This window comes from Marmota marmota, unplaced genomic scaffold (assembly GCF_001458135.2).
Source record: "Marmota marmota marmota unplaced genomic scaffold, marMar, whole genome shotgun sequence".
Taxonomy (NCBI): domain Eukaryota; kingdom Metazoa; phylum Chordata; class Mammalia; order Rodentia; family Sciuridae; genus Marmota; species Marmota marmota.
The window spans coordinates 4,122,125-4,139,122 of record NW_026000164.1 but is presented as its reverse complement, the minus strand read 5'-3'; the positions used below and the strand labels follow the sequence as shown (position 1 = coordinate 4,139,122).

At 40.8% G+C, this 16,998-nt stretch overlaps 1 protein-coding gene across 1 annotated transcript in view; it reads left to right on the top strand.

The window, feature by feature from the left end:
- Znf398 (zinc finger protein 398) overlaps positions 1–16,998 on the top strand; it is a 35,774-nt gene that overhangs the window by 1,361 nt on the left and 17,415 nt on the right. Inside the window, exons 2-5 of the mRNA XM_015493725.2 lie at positions 3–167; positions 2,349–2,744; positions 16,194–16,320; positions 16,884–16,997. Of these exons, the coding sequence (XP_015349211.2) occupies positions 3–167; positions 2,349–2,744; positions 16,194–16,320; positions 16,884–16,997 (802 nt within the window). The remainder of the gene's footprint in view (positions 1–2; positions 168–2,348; positions 2,745–16,193; positions 16,321–16,883; position 16,998) is intronic.

The following is a 16,998-nucleotide window of genomic DNA, read 5'->3' as shown; positions in this document are numbered from 1 at the left end:
AGCCTTCTCGGCCCGCCGCCACGTCGCCCGCGCCCGGCTCTGTGGCCTCAACCCGCTCGGGGGCCGCCGCCAGGAAGCCGGGCTCGAGCGCGGGTCCGAGGCTCTCCCTGGGGACCGCAGCTCTCCCTGGGGTCCGCAGGTCCCGCGTCCTCGGGGCGGAGGCCCAGGTATCCCCGGTGGGAGATCTGGAGCCGAGAGAGGCTGCCCAGTTGGGTGTCAGCCTGCAGAAACGGGGAGTGCGCTTGGGTTTGGGTGTTTTTTGTGGTCCGCCTGCCGTTCTCACAACTGCAGGAGCTGTCGTCACCAAGTCCCCCCAGTGCAGCCACCTGCGCGGCGGGGAGGGTGGAGCCAGGTGTGCCCTCCGCAGACTGCGTGACGACGGCCCCAGCACGCGCTGAGGCCCTGCGGGAGGCTTCCCCGTGAAGGGCTGCGGCTGTCGGAGCGTGGCATTAGCCGCGCGAGCCCCGCTTCACTGCGGGCCTGCAGTGGGCCCGGCACTCTACCAACTGCCAGGGCACAGAGGCAGCCGGGACAGCTCCCGCACACAGCCATTTAGAAAGAGGAGGGAATGGTCAGTAGCAGAAGGATTGGAAAGTATTCCTTGGATTTGCCACCTAAAGAAGCCTTTGGCCCCCTCAAGGACAGCAGTGTATTGGAGCCAGACTGGTCCACGGAGAAGTGGCTTGAAAGTGAAAAAAGGAAGAGATAAAAAAGAGGGAACAGCAGCAATGGGGTGGAGAATAGAGCAGAGGGGAATGCCATCTTTACTCTTGGGCCTGTTTTTCCTTTTATCAAAAAAAAAAATAATAATCCAATGTATGAAAAATATTATTTCAACAGTAATCAGTATTACAAAAATCACTCATGAGATTTTTAACAGCTTTTTCTCTATCAAGTCTTCAAAATCTCATGAGTATTTTATACTCACAGCACAAATCAGTGGCAAGTGCTCAGTGGCCACAAGTAGCCAGTGACTGGTACTGAACAGGACAGGTCTATCTAATGGAGAAGAATCTGTAGAGATTGGCATGTTGATGATAAAAGAAACAAATGTACCTAAAAAGGTGAAAGGGATTGGCTGACATTGAGAGTGTAAGTGGAGAGACTGGTTTTAAATAGGATGAAACTTTTCTCCTTGGGAGGGAATTACTGATGAGTAAGTGGGAAGTGATATGAAGAAAAAGTTGAGAGAGTTTAGGTCCAATTATTCAAATTGGTTTCTCAAAGTAGGAAGCCATGTGTCTCCTGAGACTGAGGGAACTGCAGTGCCCTCAGTCTGCAGTGCCAGCAAGTCTTTCCATCTACTGCTGTGTGCCCTGAAATCAGGCAGCATGTCTGGGAGCTTTTTTAAAATGCAGAATCTCCATTTTCCTCCCAGACCTACTGAATCAACATGCGTTTTAACTACAAATGATTTTTAGCCATTAGCTTAAAAGTTTGTGGTGGCTTTGTGGAATGTGAAAAGATGCCTGGAGAGCACCAGGCAGTGTTGTCCCTACTGAACTAGACTAGCCTGTTAGTAGTTCACAGGACAGGTGAAATGAGAATACGGTAGTATGTGAACCAGAAAGAGGGTTCAGATTCATGGAATTAGAAGGCTTTGCAGAGGTTATCCTAGTCCAACCTCCTATTTGTTGTAGGAATTTCTTCCTTTTATACCACTCTTTTTTCAAAGTATATTCAGTGATAGGGCAGCCTGTTATTTTTGTGAAAAGATCTAGTTCAAAAATTATTTATTATAGGTCAGAGTTTGCCTGAAAATTTCCACATGTTGGCTCTAATCTGCCCTTTTGAGTAACACAATATAAGATTAAACAAGTCCATTCTGCCTTCTGTTTTATAATCCTCAAATATTTGAAAACAGCCATCATATTTTTCTCTAGGCTCAACATCCCCACCTTTTTTACTTCTTCCTGAATGGTATGGTTGTGATGTGTAAACAGGGTGATGGGCAGGGCGAGAGCATAAGTTTATAAGGGATTTGTTCCAGGGCATTATGCTCAGTGAAACTTGGAAGAATCCTTGTGCAGTTTTGCCTTTTCCAGAGATAGCTAAAGCAGCAGCCACCTGAGCCTCCAGGTCATATATTAGAAGAAATGTGCCAGACTTGGTCTTAAAAGCCAGTTTGATTCACAGTCTTTCTAATTCCATTCCTGAACCACCAAAATGGCCTCCCGGCTTTTGATGTCAATGAGCTCCAGAACAATGAGACTGATACAACAGCACACTAAAACTGTATTTAGATTAATCTCAGATGGACAATTAAGCAATTCTTATCAGATTGTACTTTGCAATCAAGAGTTCCTTCTAACACTCAATGTCTTGTCCCATCTCTCCACTGCACACAGACTTCTGAATGGGATTCCGAGTGCCTTACATCCTTGCAGCCCCTTCCTCTTCCTACACCCCCAGCAGCAAATGAGGCACACCTACAGACTGCAGCCATCTCCCTGTGGACAGTGGTGGCCGCCGTGCAGGCCATAGAGAGGAAGGTGGAGGTCCACAGCCGACGTCTCCTACACCTAGAAGGCAGGACAGGGACAGCAGAGAAGAAGCTATCCAGCTGTGAAAAGACAGTGACCGATCTTGGGAGCCAGCTGGAGGGCAAGTGGGCCGTGCTGGGGACTCTGCTGCAGGAGTATGGGCTGCTGCAGCGGCGCCTGGAAAACTTGGAGAACTTATTAAGAAACAGGAACTTCTGGCTCCTGCGGCTGCCCCCAGGTATTAAAGGAGATGTCCCAAAGGTAATACCTCCTCTTCTAGGGGTAAGATAGTACTGCTAGACCTCACATGGCAGTGAACGATGGTCTTGGTCAGTTACTTAGATATTCTTATTTCCTTTTACAACTTCTGAAAATGTTTTAGGTTGAAGGAACCATGAAGCTGTTTTGTGTTTATTTGAGAAGTATTCTGTATTCAATTTAGTGCCCTTTACAGTGTCAAGCTTCAGATGGGAAAACTTTCCTAGCCAAAGTTGGCTGTCTGGTAGGTAGATTTTTTTCTTTCTTGCTTTCTCCTGTCTTTATGTGTCACTTCTCTCCTGTCCTTGATGAGAATCTTGATGAGGAAACTAAATCCAGTATCATGTAAACCAATCAATTTGAATTTGTTCTCATTTCTAGCAAAAAACCAGAGGGCACATGGTAAACGATGTACAGTCCTATGGTTAATGTGAGGGCTGAGGATTATCCACAGGTCTAGGATTGATATAACTCCTGTCCTTTAGCATCTTCACAGAAGAAGCATGTTGAGATGCTAGGGCCCCATGGCCCTTCTGGAGGAAATAGCCCCAAAACATAAGGAAATAAATATTATTCTAAAGCAGTGGAAGATGACATTGAGGCAACTAGTTTTCAAACATGCCTATCTATTCATTCGTTTGTTTAATAAGTATTTATTGAATTCTTGCAGTTTGCTTGATGTACATCCTATGAAGGACATAGCAGAGAATGGTTCACTTAAGCTCTCCTGGAACTTATATTTTCCTGGGGAAAGGAAGGTACTACAAATGTGTTTGTATTTGTAAATACATCTGTATCAAAGCACATATATTTGCTTTGATCAAAAGTGGTGATCTATTTTCAAATGGATGTCAGAAGTTCTCATTAGGGAGCAATGTTTAAGCTGAGGCTGAAAGGCCCAACTGTGAGAAGTGTGAGAAGAGCTTTCCAGGCAGAAAGAATAGTTGGTGCAAACTCCTGAAAACACACACAGATCTAAAACACAGGAAAAGGAAAAAAGACCAATGAGCTGGTATGCATGCTTGAATAGGAGCATGACTTTGAGCTGTGGGTAGAGTCAAATCATTTAGAGCAAAGTTGTTCTGCCCTAGCTGTACCTAAGAATTAGCTGGTGGCCTTTTATTTATTTATTTAAAATATTTCTTAGTTGTCAGTGGACCTTTATTTATTTACATTGGTGCTGAGAATCAAACCCAGTGCCTCACACATGCTATTGCTGAGCCACAACCCTAGCAGCTGGTGGCCTTTTAAATTTTGACTGGTGTCATACCTAGATGGAGCCCAAGCATGAGTAATTTTCAGAGCCCCACAGAAGTTCTAATGTGTGAGTGGGATTGTGAATGACTAATTGAAGGCATTTAAGACAAAGCAAGGAATTGGGATTTTAAACTTCAGTGTAATGAGAAGAAACTGGAGGTTTGAAGAATCACTGGCTGCTTTGTAGAGAATGGATGGTGAGGGCAAGAACAGAAGAGGGAGGCGAAAGTGAGGCAACTGTAGTAGAGTGAGGGCCACCTGAATGTGATAGTGATAGAAATGAAGGAGTAGACAGAAGCTGGATGTTATGATGGTAGAACTCAAAGTAGCACCTACCGATGGAAATTAGAGAGGAGGAGTTAAAGAACAACAGTGGTACACTCACTCGGGGGTAATATACTTAGAATTTGGTGTTCTAAGTATTTATTTATATAATTCTCACAAGAGCCCTAATTTGCCCAAGGTCATATGGTTACTAACTATAAATAATAGAGTTGTATTTTAACCGAGGCGACTCCAGAGAGTATACTTTTTTTTTTTTTAAGTTGTTGATAGACAACTTATTTATATGCATATATTTATTTATATGCAGTGCTGAGAATCAGACCCAGTGCTTCATACATGCCAGGCCAGTGCACTGCTGCTGAGCCCCAGACCTAGCCCAGAGAGTATACGTTTAACCACCATGAATTTACTGAGTCTTAGGCTCTGAATAACTGGATAGATGGTGTTGGCCTTTTCTTAAGAGGAATACCTTTGGGAGGTGTGGCCTTGGAGTGGGAAGGAATTAGGAGTTCTCTTTGGGCAGTATGAGGTTTGAGATGCCTGTGATACCAGAGAGATGTTAAATGGGCTCTGAAGCTCAAGGGAGAGAGAAATATTTGGGAGTCATTGATAGATGGTATTGTGAGTTATGAAACTGGAAGGGATTATCTCAGGAGAGAGAATGGATAAGCAAAAGAGAGTCTGGGGACCAAGTTCCAAGGATAGGAGAAGCCAGTAGAGGAGACTTAGCAGGAGAGGCCAGGAAGGCAGGGAAAACAAAACACACACACACACACACACACACACACACACATACACACACACATATGAAGGTGGGTGGTATCACAGGCCAAGGAGGAAAATGCATTTCCAGGACAAAGTTGTCCTCTAGGTTGAATGTGTTCCTAGGAAGTCCAGAGAGATGAGGACAGTGGCCTTGTCAAGACTGTTTGACTGGAGAAGTAGGGCTAGGAGGTTGAATGGAGCAGTTGAGAGGGGGTGGGAAGAGGACACGGAGGCATGACAGAGAGCATCTTGGGTCATCTGTGCAGGGGCAGAGGAAGAGGAATGGCTGGGGAGGGATGTTAGAGTCCCTTGCTGGTGGGAAGCTCTCAACGTGTCTTATTTGTGTCTCAAGAGCCCCTCCAAAGTTGTTGGGAGTTACTTAAAATTAAGTGTTTTAAAATAGAAAAGTAAAAGTGAGTTAGTTATTTTCTTATCTGGGTAAGTGGATAACATTAAAATTGCCCATCTTAAACTCCAAAATCATATGTAAAATGAAGTAATTTAAAAATTTCTTGATGAAATTAAATGCATTTAATTCTAGTCAAATGTACTGAAGATTTACTAGATAGAAATATGAGAAATAAACCTTTGTTGAAAATGACCTTATTCTGTTCTTATGTTTGAGTGCTGAGTTCTAGATCCAAAATCAATTTCCCTCAAAAATTTCTTTCTTAATTCTTATTTTTTATTTTAATTTTTTAATTTTTTCTAGCTTTTAATGGATCTTCTAAGTTGTCCACAAATTTAAAGTCAGCCAAAGGGCATATTACTCCTATTTCCCAACCTATCAGGCAAAATATCTATTTGGACAAAATTATCAATTTCATTAGTTTTTTTTTTTTTTTTAATTTTTATTTATTTCTTGGTGCTGGGGATTGAACCTAGGTAGGCCTTGCTCATGCTAAGCATATGCCCTACCACTGAGCTATAGTACACTGCCTGGCCATTTTTTTTTTTTTTTTAAATATATGAGGATTAAACCTAAGGTTGTTTTACCATGGAGTCACATCCCCAGTCCTTTTCATTTTTATTTTGAGACAGGGTCTTGCTAAGTTGCTTAGGGCCTGAATAAGTTGCTGAGACTGGCCTTGTGATCTTCTGCCTCAGCCTCTTGAGTTGCTGGGATTATAGGTGTAAACCATCATGCCTGGCATCCCTATACCTATTTTATTTTTTTTAATGTGGTAAAATTTATGTAGCATAAATTTATCATTTTAACCATTTGTCACTTGAAATCATTTCAGTTAACATTAAGTATATTCACATGGAGGTAATCATGACTCCCATTTATTTCCAGATCTTTTTCATCTACCCAAACTGAAACTTAGTACTCATTAAACACTAACTCCCCTTTCCCTGTGTCCCCAGCTTCTGGCAGCCATCATTCTGCTGTGCCTACGACTTTGAGGACTCTAGGAATCTAATATAATGGGACTTGGGCAGCGTTTGTCCTTTTGTGCTGGTTTACTTCAGTTGGCATGATGATGCATGGTTCAACATGTGCCAGAGGGCCTGCCTTTTTAAGGCTGAGTAATAGTTCACTTTCCTCAGAATTTTAAAGTCTTTGGGGCTTTTGTCTCATGACACATCAGATGCCATTGATGAAGAGTTTAATACCAAATCTATTCTCATTTGTTTGTATTTTCTCTCTGGAAGTGTTTATAGTTGCTTTTCTAAATGTATTGAGGATATATGTGGATGTAGGTCTTTTAAATTTTATTTTGGACTCTTAATGAGATCGTTCAGTCCAGTTGGACAATTGATGGCTTGGTGGCTTTCAGCTTTGAGAGTTTTCTTTTGTGATTTATTTTTATAATATTTTATCTCACTGTTCTTCTTTTCTTTCTCCCTATTCTTTCTTTCTGGAACTATTATTTGATAATGGATTATTATCTTTATCCCTTAACTTTATCTTTTTCAGCTTTTTAGCTAGAGTTCCTTGACCTTTCCTTTTATTCTTTCTAATTTTTTAAACTAAACCTTTTTTTAAAAAAAAATACCTTATTTTTTTTATTTTTACGTGTTGCTGAGGATTGAACCCAGTGCCTCATGTGTGCTAGGAAGTGCTCTACCACTGAGCCACAACCCTAATCCTGCCCTTTCTAATTTTTATGTTATCAATTATATATTTAATTTAAAAAAAAAATGTTTGTTTTCTACTCCTTTTTAAAAGCATCCATTAAAAAACTTTTAAAAGTAAAAGTTTTTTAATGGATGCAAGGTGTGTTTGAATTTCTCTAAACATGTGTATCAGAGGTCTGTTTTGGTTTATTTTTCCTATGATATCATTTATAGCATTTGTACATCTTGGTGCAGTTAGGCATTTCTGAATATTGGGTAATCCTTGGTTCTTTATTCATAATCACAGTAAAAGAATTAGATTGATTGATAGTTAGAAATAGGAAGTGGGCATACATGCTCTGCCATCATGCAGGTCTGTTTATCCAAAGGATCTGCCCTTTGCAAAAGAGGGCACTCTCTACAGGTGCTTGGTATAAGTGGGCTTCACATTTAGCAGAGAGGCAAGAGGGGCCAACCAGAAGGAGTTATTGCTACCCTTATCTTGATTCCACACTGTCTCCAGGCAGGTGGTTAAATTTCTTTAGAGATGAGGGCTCTGGTTCCAGCTTTGGGGAAATACTGTTGTTACTCCTCTTGGCAGGGCTGATGTGGCAAAGGAGAGGCCCCTGTGATAAAGATAGGCCTTTAAACCACATTTCATAACCAGGTTTACTCATATTCAGAGTATCTGTTAGTTTGGGGTTCAGAATTTTCTGAATTCCTTGGCTTCTCTTATGCATAGTTAGAGGTGCAGCTGCTTCACTCAGACCTAACAGTGAGACCTAACAGTGAGCCTCTCTCTCAGTGAGAATCAAAAAAAACCTGATCTGATGGCCTCTCCATTTCATTCTTTGTATGATTGTGGATCTAATCCCTCATAACCTCATTTATTGTCATTTCAATGGAATTCTGGTAAGAAAGGGGAAAAAATATGTTTAGTTAAAAATTTGGAACAATGAGCTCATCTTGATTCTTTATTTTTGCCATTATTTTATGTACTTTCTGCTGTAAGGTGAAGCAGGTCTTTTTTTGTAGATAAGCTAAATAAAAACAAACTATCGAATTTACAAGTCTATACTATCAGTCCCATTTATTGCTGAGCAGGATGTAAAGATAAGTGGTTTATTATTCTAGCCCCCAAGGAACAAAATTTCTAGTGAGGAGAAAATGTTGACAGAAATGAAGCATTTATGGAAAAATGTATTAATAAAAGCTAAATAATAGCTATAATATCTTAATACTATCATATCCCAAGACCTTGGGATCTTAAAGGATTTATTAAATTTATGAAAAGAGTGTTAAGACCTATAAAATACCAGTGAGTTGTGATTTTGATAAGTTACTTTCCAGTGATTACAAGTGTACAGAGTCTGGATAGTGGCTTGGAGGAGAATGTATGTATTCAGCTCTGTTGAAGTGTGTCTTGGCTTGTCAGGATGGTTTCTCTAGAGTAAATGGCAGCTTGTCTATCATCTGCAGCAAGGCATGGCTGTTGCTAGGAACAGCCAGCTCACCTGCTCTGTCTATAAACATGAAATGATCCTTTACTTCTGAGCAGGCCAGCCTGAGTATCAAGTCAGACATAGTTCTAATATAAATTAAAATTACATTCATTCTTAATTTATCTACCCTTATGGAGTTGAGAGTTGAGTGGTTTTTGTTTGTTTGTTTGTTTGTTTTTAAATCATATCAACAGGGCCTGAGTATCTCTGGGTGATCTGGTACCATTGGACGCAATTTTGTTTGTTTTGTTCGTTCTTTCTTTCTGAGATAGGGTCTTACTGTATTGCCCCCAAGCTACCCTTGAATTCTTGGGTTCAAGTATTCCTTCTGCTTCAGCTTCCTGAGTAGCTGGGACTACAGGCATGTGCTACCATGCTTGGCTAGGATTGGATTTCTAAAGTGGGAGACTCTGAACTTTAACAGGGATTTCTAAAGTGGGGAGACCCTGAACTCTAACACTTATACCAGCAAGGTACAAGTAACTCTAAAACAGTTAGCCATCAGCCTCTGCTGTAGGAGGTACAGTCATCAGGGGCTGAGAGCCACAAGAGTCACACCTAAGTTCAATGTGGGGTCAGGATGCTTAATGCTTTTGTCCCACCAAGAGGTAGGGGCAGCTCAGAGATAATTCTCAAGGGCCTTCTCAATATATAGTCCAGGCATGTCACTGCGGTCAGGAAGTGGTCAAAGAATGACAAAGACATTAGGAGGGGAAACATTAGGAGAGGGAGACTGGAAGCATAAGCAAGTCCCCCTTCCTCCATGAAGCCTTCCTCAGGGCAGGCAACACTGGTGCCCACTGTGTTTGTTCATTCAACAAATGTTTGGTGAGCACCTTGTATGGGATCCGATTCAGACATGGTCCCTGTCTTCCAAAGAGTCACATCTGACTGAATCTGGCCATACACCTATAATAGGTGGTGATTGCAAGTTCAAAGCTAGCCTTAGCAATTAAATAAAGCCTTAAGTAACTTAGCGAGATCCTGTCTCAAAATTAAAAAAAAAGGCGGAGGGGGGCGGGAGGGCAGGGACTAGAGTTTGTAGCTCAGTGATTAAGTGCATCTGGGTTCAATCCCTGCTACAAAAAACAAACAACAACAACAAAAAAACCCATCATGTCTGTTGATTCTACTTAGGTAACTGTGTCTCCTCTGTCCCCACAGCAGCTGTACTCAATCATGTCCTCCCTGGCTCCTGCTTGGTCTTTCTCAAAACCCTTCTAATATATTCCACTTGCTACTCTCCCAAAACAGCATGATGCAACTCAAACTATATGTTCTCAAATCATAGCTGGAATCAGGTCAGTCTTTTGCTCAGCATTCCTTAGCTCCCCTTTATCAATAAGATCCAAAGTCCCCAGCCCAACCTCCCACTACTTCACTTCTCATATCCTGCCCTCCAGCCAATAGGCTGAACTGCTGTTTGAACATGTCCTATGTTGCCTCCTGCTTTGATCATGTCCCCTCCATTTAGAAGTCCTTCTTGTCATCCTTTAGGCCCAATTCAAAAGTTGCCTCTCTTGGGTTAGGGTTGTGGCTCAGTGGTAGGTAGTACACTCGCCTAGCACATGCAGGGGCCTCAGTTCGATCCTCAGCACCACATCAAAATAAATAAATAAAGGTATTGCGTCCAACTATAACTAAAAGATTTTTTAAAAATGTCACTTAAAGCCTTCCTTTGTATCCTACATCTAAAATAATTGTTCTTCAGATTTGCATGTCCCTTTGACTCCACTTAGGACACATAATTTTCTACCTTGTATTAGGTTCCCTTAATAGCCTGTCAGCTCAAGATCTCTGATTTAGCCTTGTGCCTGCCTCTCTTTTGGATTGTGTATGTGGTAGCTACTCAAATATTTTTTCCTATCAAAACATTTCTTTTTTAAAAAAAATATTTTTAGCTGTAGATGGACACAGTACCTTTATTTATTTATTTATTTTATGTGGTACTGAGAATCAAACCCAGTATCTCACACATGCTAGGTAAGTACTCTACCACTGAGCTACAACCCCAGCCCCTATCAAACAGTTCTTAAAGTGTGATCTATAGATCCTAGGTGGTCAAAGAGGGCAAAATTTTTTTCATAATAATATCAGGACATAATTTACCTCTTTTACCATCAATGTTTACACCAACAGTCCAAAAGCAGTGGTGGGTAAAACTGCTGACAGCACAAATCAAGGCAGGAGCAACAAGTTTACTGGGATTCCTTTACCACTGGTATACTTATAGCAAATTAAAAAAAACAACTCAAGAATGTCCTGTTGAGCAGTAAATATGTTATTTTTATTACATTTTGGCCCTTGAATATTTTAAATTTTCTGTGTGATGAGATAGGAAATACACATGATACATTTCTGTTTCATACCCAGAACAACAAGTAGTTGTCTTTAAGTAAAGAATTTGGGCAGTTGTTTAAGTTGTGAGCTGAATTAACTGGTGTTTTTTCCATGGAACATTTCTCCTTTTTTATTTTTTCTTGTTCGTATCACAGGCTTTCTCTAAGATACTTAATAGTTAATTCATATTTAAGAATAAAGCTAGACAGCTACTGCATGGCCAGAAGAGCCAGCCACTATGATGGATATTACTCCAGGTACTAATGTTCAGGTAGTTCAGTTTCCCAGAGCCTCCCCATTTTTGCTGCAGGAGAATTGCCTAACTTTAGTCCATTCTGCCTGGGAGGTAGGGATTCTGTCTGCTTATGACTTTGACCCACAGGTAGGTAGAATTTATTATTGTCCTTCAAATGTACTCCTCAGTTTTCTTGCATACATGTTTTTTCCCATTCTCCTTAGGACTAGCCAAAGTCTCATCTCATAGGGTCATCCCAGCCCTACTATAACTGTTTCTGAAATTTCTTATTCATATCACTAATTTACATGCTCATTTTGGGAAGAAACCATATATTAATAATTTAGGGGAAAACCTTGTACATAGAAAATACTCATATTTTTTCTTGTGTGAGTTAAATACTGCTTTGCAGTTGTTCCTAACTCTGAGTGACTGTTTACAAGTAATTGTCTCACCCTCCCAAACACAGCCCTAGAATTTATCACCTCACTCCTTGGGAGCATCTGACTTCCTAGAGGCTGGGCTCTGTCTTAAGTTTCTCCATGGAATTTTTACTATTTCACATAGTATTTTGCAACTAAGAAGACACTTAAAAAGATAGAGGGGAGTGGGCAGCAATTTGAGATGATGTCTTGGCCCCACATCCCTGAAAAGGCAGTCCACTGAGCAGGAGAAGGACCTTTCTTAGTGTGTGCTACCTTCTCTGCCTTCAGGGCTCTCATAGGATATCTCAGATTTCCGCAAGGTTTAAAGTCTGACTCTACTCTTCTCTGCCTCCTCATTGCCCTGTCACCTCTTCCTTGTCCCACCTCCTCTTTGCTGAGGGTCCTGCCAGGTATTGTGGGCTGTGCCAACACCTTACATGTAGGATCATATCTCTTAACCCCAGTGCCTCCATAAGATGAGTTGAGTTGAGTGGATGTTCATTGTCAGAGCTGTGGAGGTGTCCGCTATAGCAAGCCCAGCCAGAACACAGGTCACCATTGTTTGTGTTTAATACTGGCATTGAACTAAGGGCCTCGTGAATGGTAGGCAAGCTCTCTACCACTGAGTTCCCTGGCCTAGCTCTTAAGTTTTATGTGCACTCATTGCAAGGAGTGTGTATAAGTCTGGTATTTTGGTCTGCTGAGGAAAGAAAACTGGACATTAAGAAAGCTAGAATTTAGTTTTATGTGGGTATCAGCTCACTTTGCAATGTGGACACTTTCCTCAACATTTTCCCCTCCTGGTTCAGTGTGCTGACAACTTCTCAACCTGCATTCCAAAACATGTTAACCAATGAAAGGTAAGGATGGGAACATTAGGAAACTAGCCATTAGACTCCGAAAGTGAGACATACAAGGTTGCAGAATGAATATATAAAGTTACAAAGTGAATTTAAGTGCCTGTTAAGTAAAAAGCAAACTGGCTAAGAAAAATTTCAACTATGCTTCAAGAGCTAGGAGAAGAATTTGTAGAGAAAACTAAAGACTTAGGAGAAATCAAGCTGCACATGTCAGTGCCACCAAAAATGGAATTGTTAAGACCCCAAATACAACAAAGAATTAGAGACTCCAATGACAGAGTGTATTTTTGGAATCTGGGTGTAGAAGGGGAAAAGTATCGAGTTGAATATGATAAGCTTTTCTATGACATGTTTCTCAAATCAGAACCTGAACACTAAAAACAGAATTTAAAGGTGATTTAGAAGAACAGACATATAAGTCAGAGATTGCAAGCCTGAAGAAAGATGAAGAACTACATAAACTATAAACTTGGTGTTGATCCCTTAAGAGGCAGCACAGGAATGGAGTGGCTTGTCCAAGAAAAATGCTACTTATATCAGAAATGAAAATATTAAGAGGCAGACAGCAGAATTAAGGACCGAAAAAGAGAATTCTGGTGCTTAGGTAGAAAACGGCCAAAGAATACAGGTGTGGTGGTTGGCTGATATTCAGGCTACAGTCAGACTGAAAAAGTTAGCTAAACTATTGGGCCAAATTCTTGGAAAGAAAGCTGCAAATGGGTGGGGGTGGAACTCAGTGGTTGAATACTTGCCTACTGGATTAGAAGCCCAACTGTGGGGGCTGGCAGCCACTATAGTCAAGCAACAAAGTATCTCTTAATCAGTAAATAATATAAAATTGAACAAGAAAGAAATACACTGACCAATAAATAACTTAAATATTCAAAATAGGTGACTAAACATAATAGATAAAACTAAAGATAGGTCACACATGGTGGTGCATACTTGTAATTCCAGCAATTTGGGAGGCTGAGGCAGGAAGATCCCAAGTTTGAGGCCAGTCTGAGAAACTTAGTGAGGTCCTCAGCCATTTAATGAGATTATGTCTCAAAATGAAAATGGCTATGGGCTGGGGCTGTAGCTCAGTGGTAGAGTGCTCGCCTCGCATGTGTGAAGCCCTGGGTTTGATACTTGGCACCACATAAAATAAATAAATAAAAATAAAGATATTTTAAAAAAAGAAAAGAAAGAAAAAGAAAAGGGCTGGGGTTGTAGCTTAGTGGTAAAGTGCCCCAAGAATTTAAAACAAATAAAAGTGAAGCAGCAAGCTCTAGGAGTGAGCTGAGAAAGGAATAAGACTTGGGTGAACATAACTGAGTCACTAGAATGTCAGCCACTGAGCACCAGGTGCTCTTGATAGGAAAGGAGCACAGCACAGTGGCATGTGTCTATAGTCTAGCTTTTTTTGGAGTGGGGAGAGATGACATCAGGATTGCTTGAGCCCCAGAAGTGGAGGCCAGCCTGGGGAAAATAGCAAGACCATGTCTCTGAAAGAAAAAATGGTTACAAATTAATATATAAAAAGTACAAGCTGCCAGGGAATGAGGTTATAAAAAAATTAATATACAACAAAATGAAAAGCTGGAGTTCAAGAACAAGTTAGCAGATCTAGAGAAAATGAAAAGTGGAACTGGAAGTCTGGAAACCCTCTGAAAAGGATCTGTGTGAGGAGAAATCTGCTCCATACATGGCAAGAGAGTCGGCCAGAAGGATCTTCATGGTATTAGGCTGAAATGTCAACAAACTGTGAACACCAAAAATGCAGAGAAAGGAAAAATGAAAATTCTGACCTGAAACAACAAAGGAGTAGTTTGCAGATGCAAGATCTCCCTTGCACAGTCAGAGTGGATTTGACGAATTCAAACCAAATGCTAAAGGGAACAGTGAAAAGCTGAAATAGGAATGCCAAAATTTAAGAAGCTGAGCCGAAAAAGTGCAGCTATGAGTTGAAAAGGTAGTGGAAGAGGAAAAGAAAGAATAGACATGGTGGTTGAAGAAAAGCATAGGCATCCAGTTGAGTGGGAAGGAAACTGCAGTGGACTACAGTTGCCTAGAGACAGGGAATCCCTTCACAAACAAGCTGAAGAAATCGAAGGAGAAGGCAGAAGTTTTAGAGGCCTGTAGAGAAGAATTTGAAACAAATTCTATCATTCAAAGAACATGGAAGGTAAGACTGCAAGGCAATCTGGACCTTGTGCCTCAGTGGAGGTTCCAAAAGGGAAGAAAGACCTCTTGAAGTAAGGAGGCAGATACAATTAGAGGACATCAGCAGATTCTGTCCAAAGGAAGAAAGAGAATGTGAATAATGTCTTCCAGTCACCAATATCTTCCAATATCACCCTGGGCAAAATGTGACAGGGGCCTTTGGTGTAACTTCTGCAAGCACTTTAAAAATGAACACAATTAGGATTTCTGTGGTCCTTGGGGGTGGTGGTAACATCAAAGTTTTCCCATTTCCAGGTCCAGTGGATCAGAATTCAGACAATAATGAGAATCCTTCTATGGATCCTTTACCCACCAAACAGGATTTCTTCAGAAACCATCTTGCCTTTGCAAATGACTTGAACAAGAAATAGCTGGGTAAAATATAAAATTGTATTGTCAAATGATGAGATAAAAAGCTCATGTATATCTGTGTAAGATAATATATATTATTATATACTAAATAAGGACATATTTAATTTATATAAACTGAATAAACACATAAGATAGCAGAGAGATAGATTAGTCCAAGATTAGGACCTAGAATTTTGAACACCTCAATGTATGGGAAAAGGAACACTTTTTACATCATTACAGAAAAGCACAATAAATTTGAAGGAAAGTAAATGTAAGAACAATAAAAACAAAAAGAATATGAAAGACTTCAAAAAAGACTAAAGGCTATACAGAGAAGCCATAATGAATTTTGTAGTCGAATTTTGTTCTCTTACATGCTCTTGGTGTCAGTCCTGTTAGCTTTCAGTCACTGGGCATGGAACTTCCTTTCCTCCTCATAGATTTGAGGAACAGTATCAGAGGATGGACCTCTGCTTTGCAGGAGATTAGAACTAGAAGAGGAAGTGCTAGAGGAATCAACTCTCCTGAGGAAAACTGTTCCTGAAGAAAGGCAGATCAAATAGATGAAATGAGAGATGCAGGAAAACTTGAAGTTTTGTTTTATTTAAATATTTTTGGGGGGACTGGGGTTGTGGTTCAGCAGCAGAGTGGCTCGCTTAGCATGTGTGAGGCACTGAGTTCGATCCTCAGCACCACATATAAATAAATAAACAATAAAGGTACACCAACATGTAAAAAATATTTAAAAAAATTTTTTTAATTGTAGTTGGACACAATACCTTTATTTTATTTATTTATTTTATATGTGGTTCTGAGGATTGAACCAGTGCCTCGCACATGCTAGGTGAGCGCTGTACCAATGAGCCCACAACCCTAGCCCAGAAAAACTTGAAGTTTACTGTGTGGCATTGAGATGCTTTCTTACTGCTTGCAAAACACTTAAATATGCCTCAAGAAATGTGCCAGCTACATGTTATGTGTTGAGATTTTAGGATTGTACTAATAAAAAGTGGAGCATTAACAACTTATGAGCTATTTAGAATACTCATTGCCAATCCTTTGAGAATGTAAAATAATAATAATAATAAAAGGAACTAATGGGGGCAGTTACTGAATGACTGAATTGCAATGGGTGGGACTAACCCATGTGATTGTAATTTTAGGTGCCTGTGGCATTTGATGATGTCTCCATCTACTTCTCCACTCCAGAGTGGGAAAAGTTGGAAGAATGGCAAAAGGAGCTTTACAAGAATATCATGAAGGGAAACTACGAATCTCTTATCTCCATGGGTGAGGCTGAGTTGGGACCTTCTGAATGAGGTGACAGCAGCCCCAGAGAGGGCGGAGACAGACTCTTTTCCTTTACTGTCCTCATTTTCATTGTGTCTTTACTGCACAATGAAATGAGAGATGTCCAAGTTTTTAGTTTCCAAGCTAAAAAGGCCAATTCACACTTGCTAAGTAGGATATCATAATCCCTCCTTTTGCCAAATCCTAGGGAAGAATGACATTCAGGGCTGTGAGTCTTGTGAACTGGGGGTTTCCCTGGGTGTCCTTCACATTTAAAGGAGCTTAACCGCTCTCCCTTAAGGCCTGCTGTCATTCTCATCCCCATGAAAGGAGCAGTGGGCAGAGTTCACCTGGCACATTGCTTCACCTCATAGTACATTTGCTCGTACCTGCTTTCTTGAGTAGTTATCATCTTTTGTTGGAAGTGAATTGATGTAGAGAAGCCATATTCAATCTGAAAGAAATTCCTGGGGACCGTAAAGATTGTACTCAGCCTTAATGGCTGTTGGTCGTCATACTTCATTTAGCTCTGTCATACCCGCTCTCCCTTTTTCCTCTCGTAGATTATGCCATGAACCAACCTGATGTCTTATCTCAGATTCAACCAGAAGGAGAACATAATACAGAGAACCAGACAGCACCAGAGGCAAGTGAAGTTCCTGCAGACCCCAGTGAAGG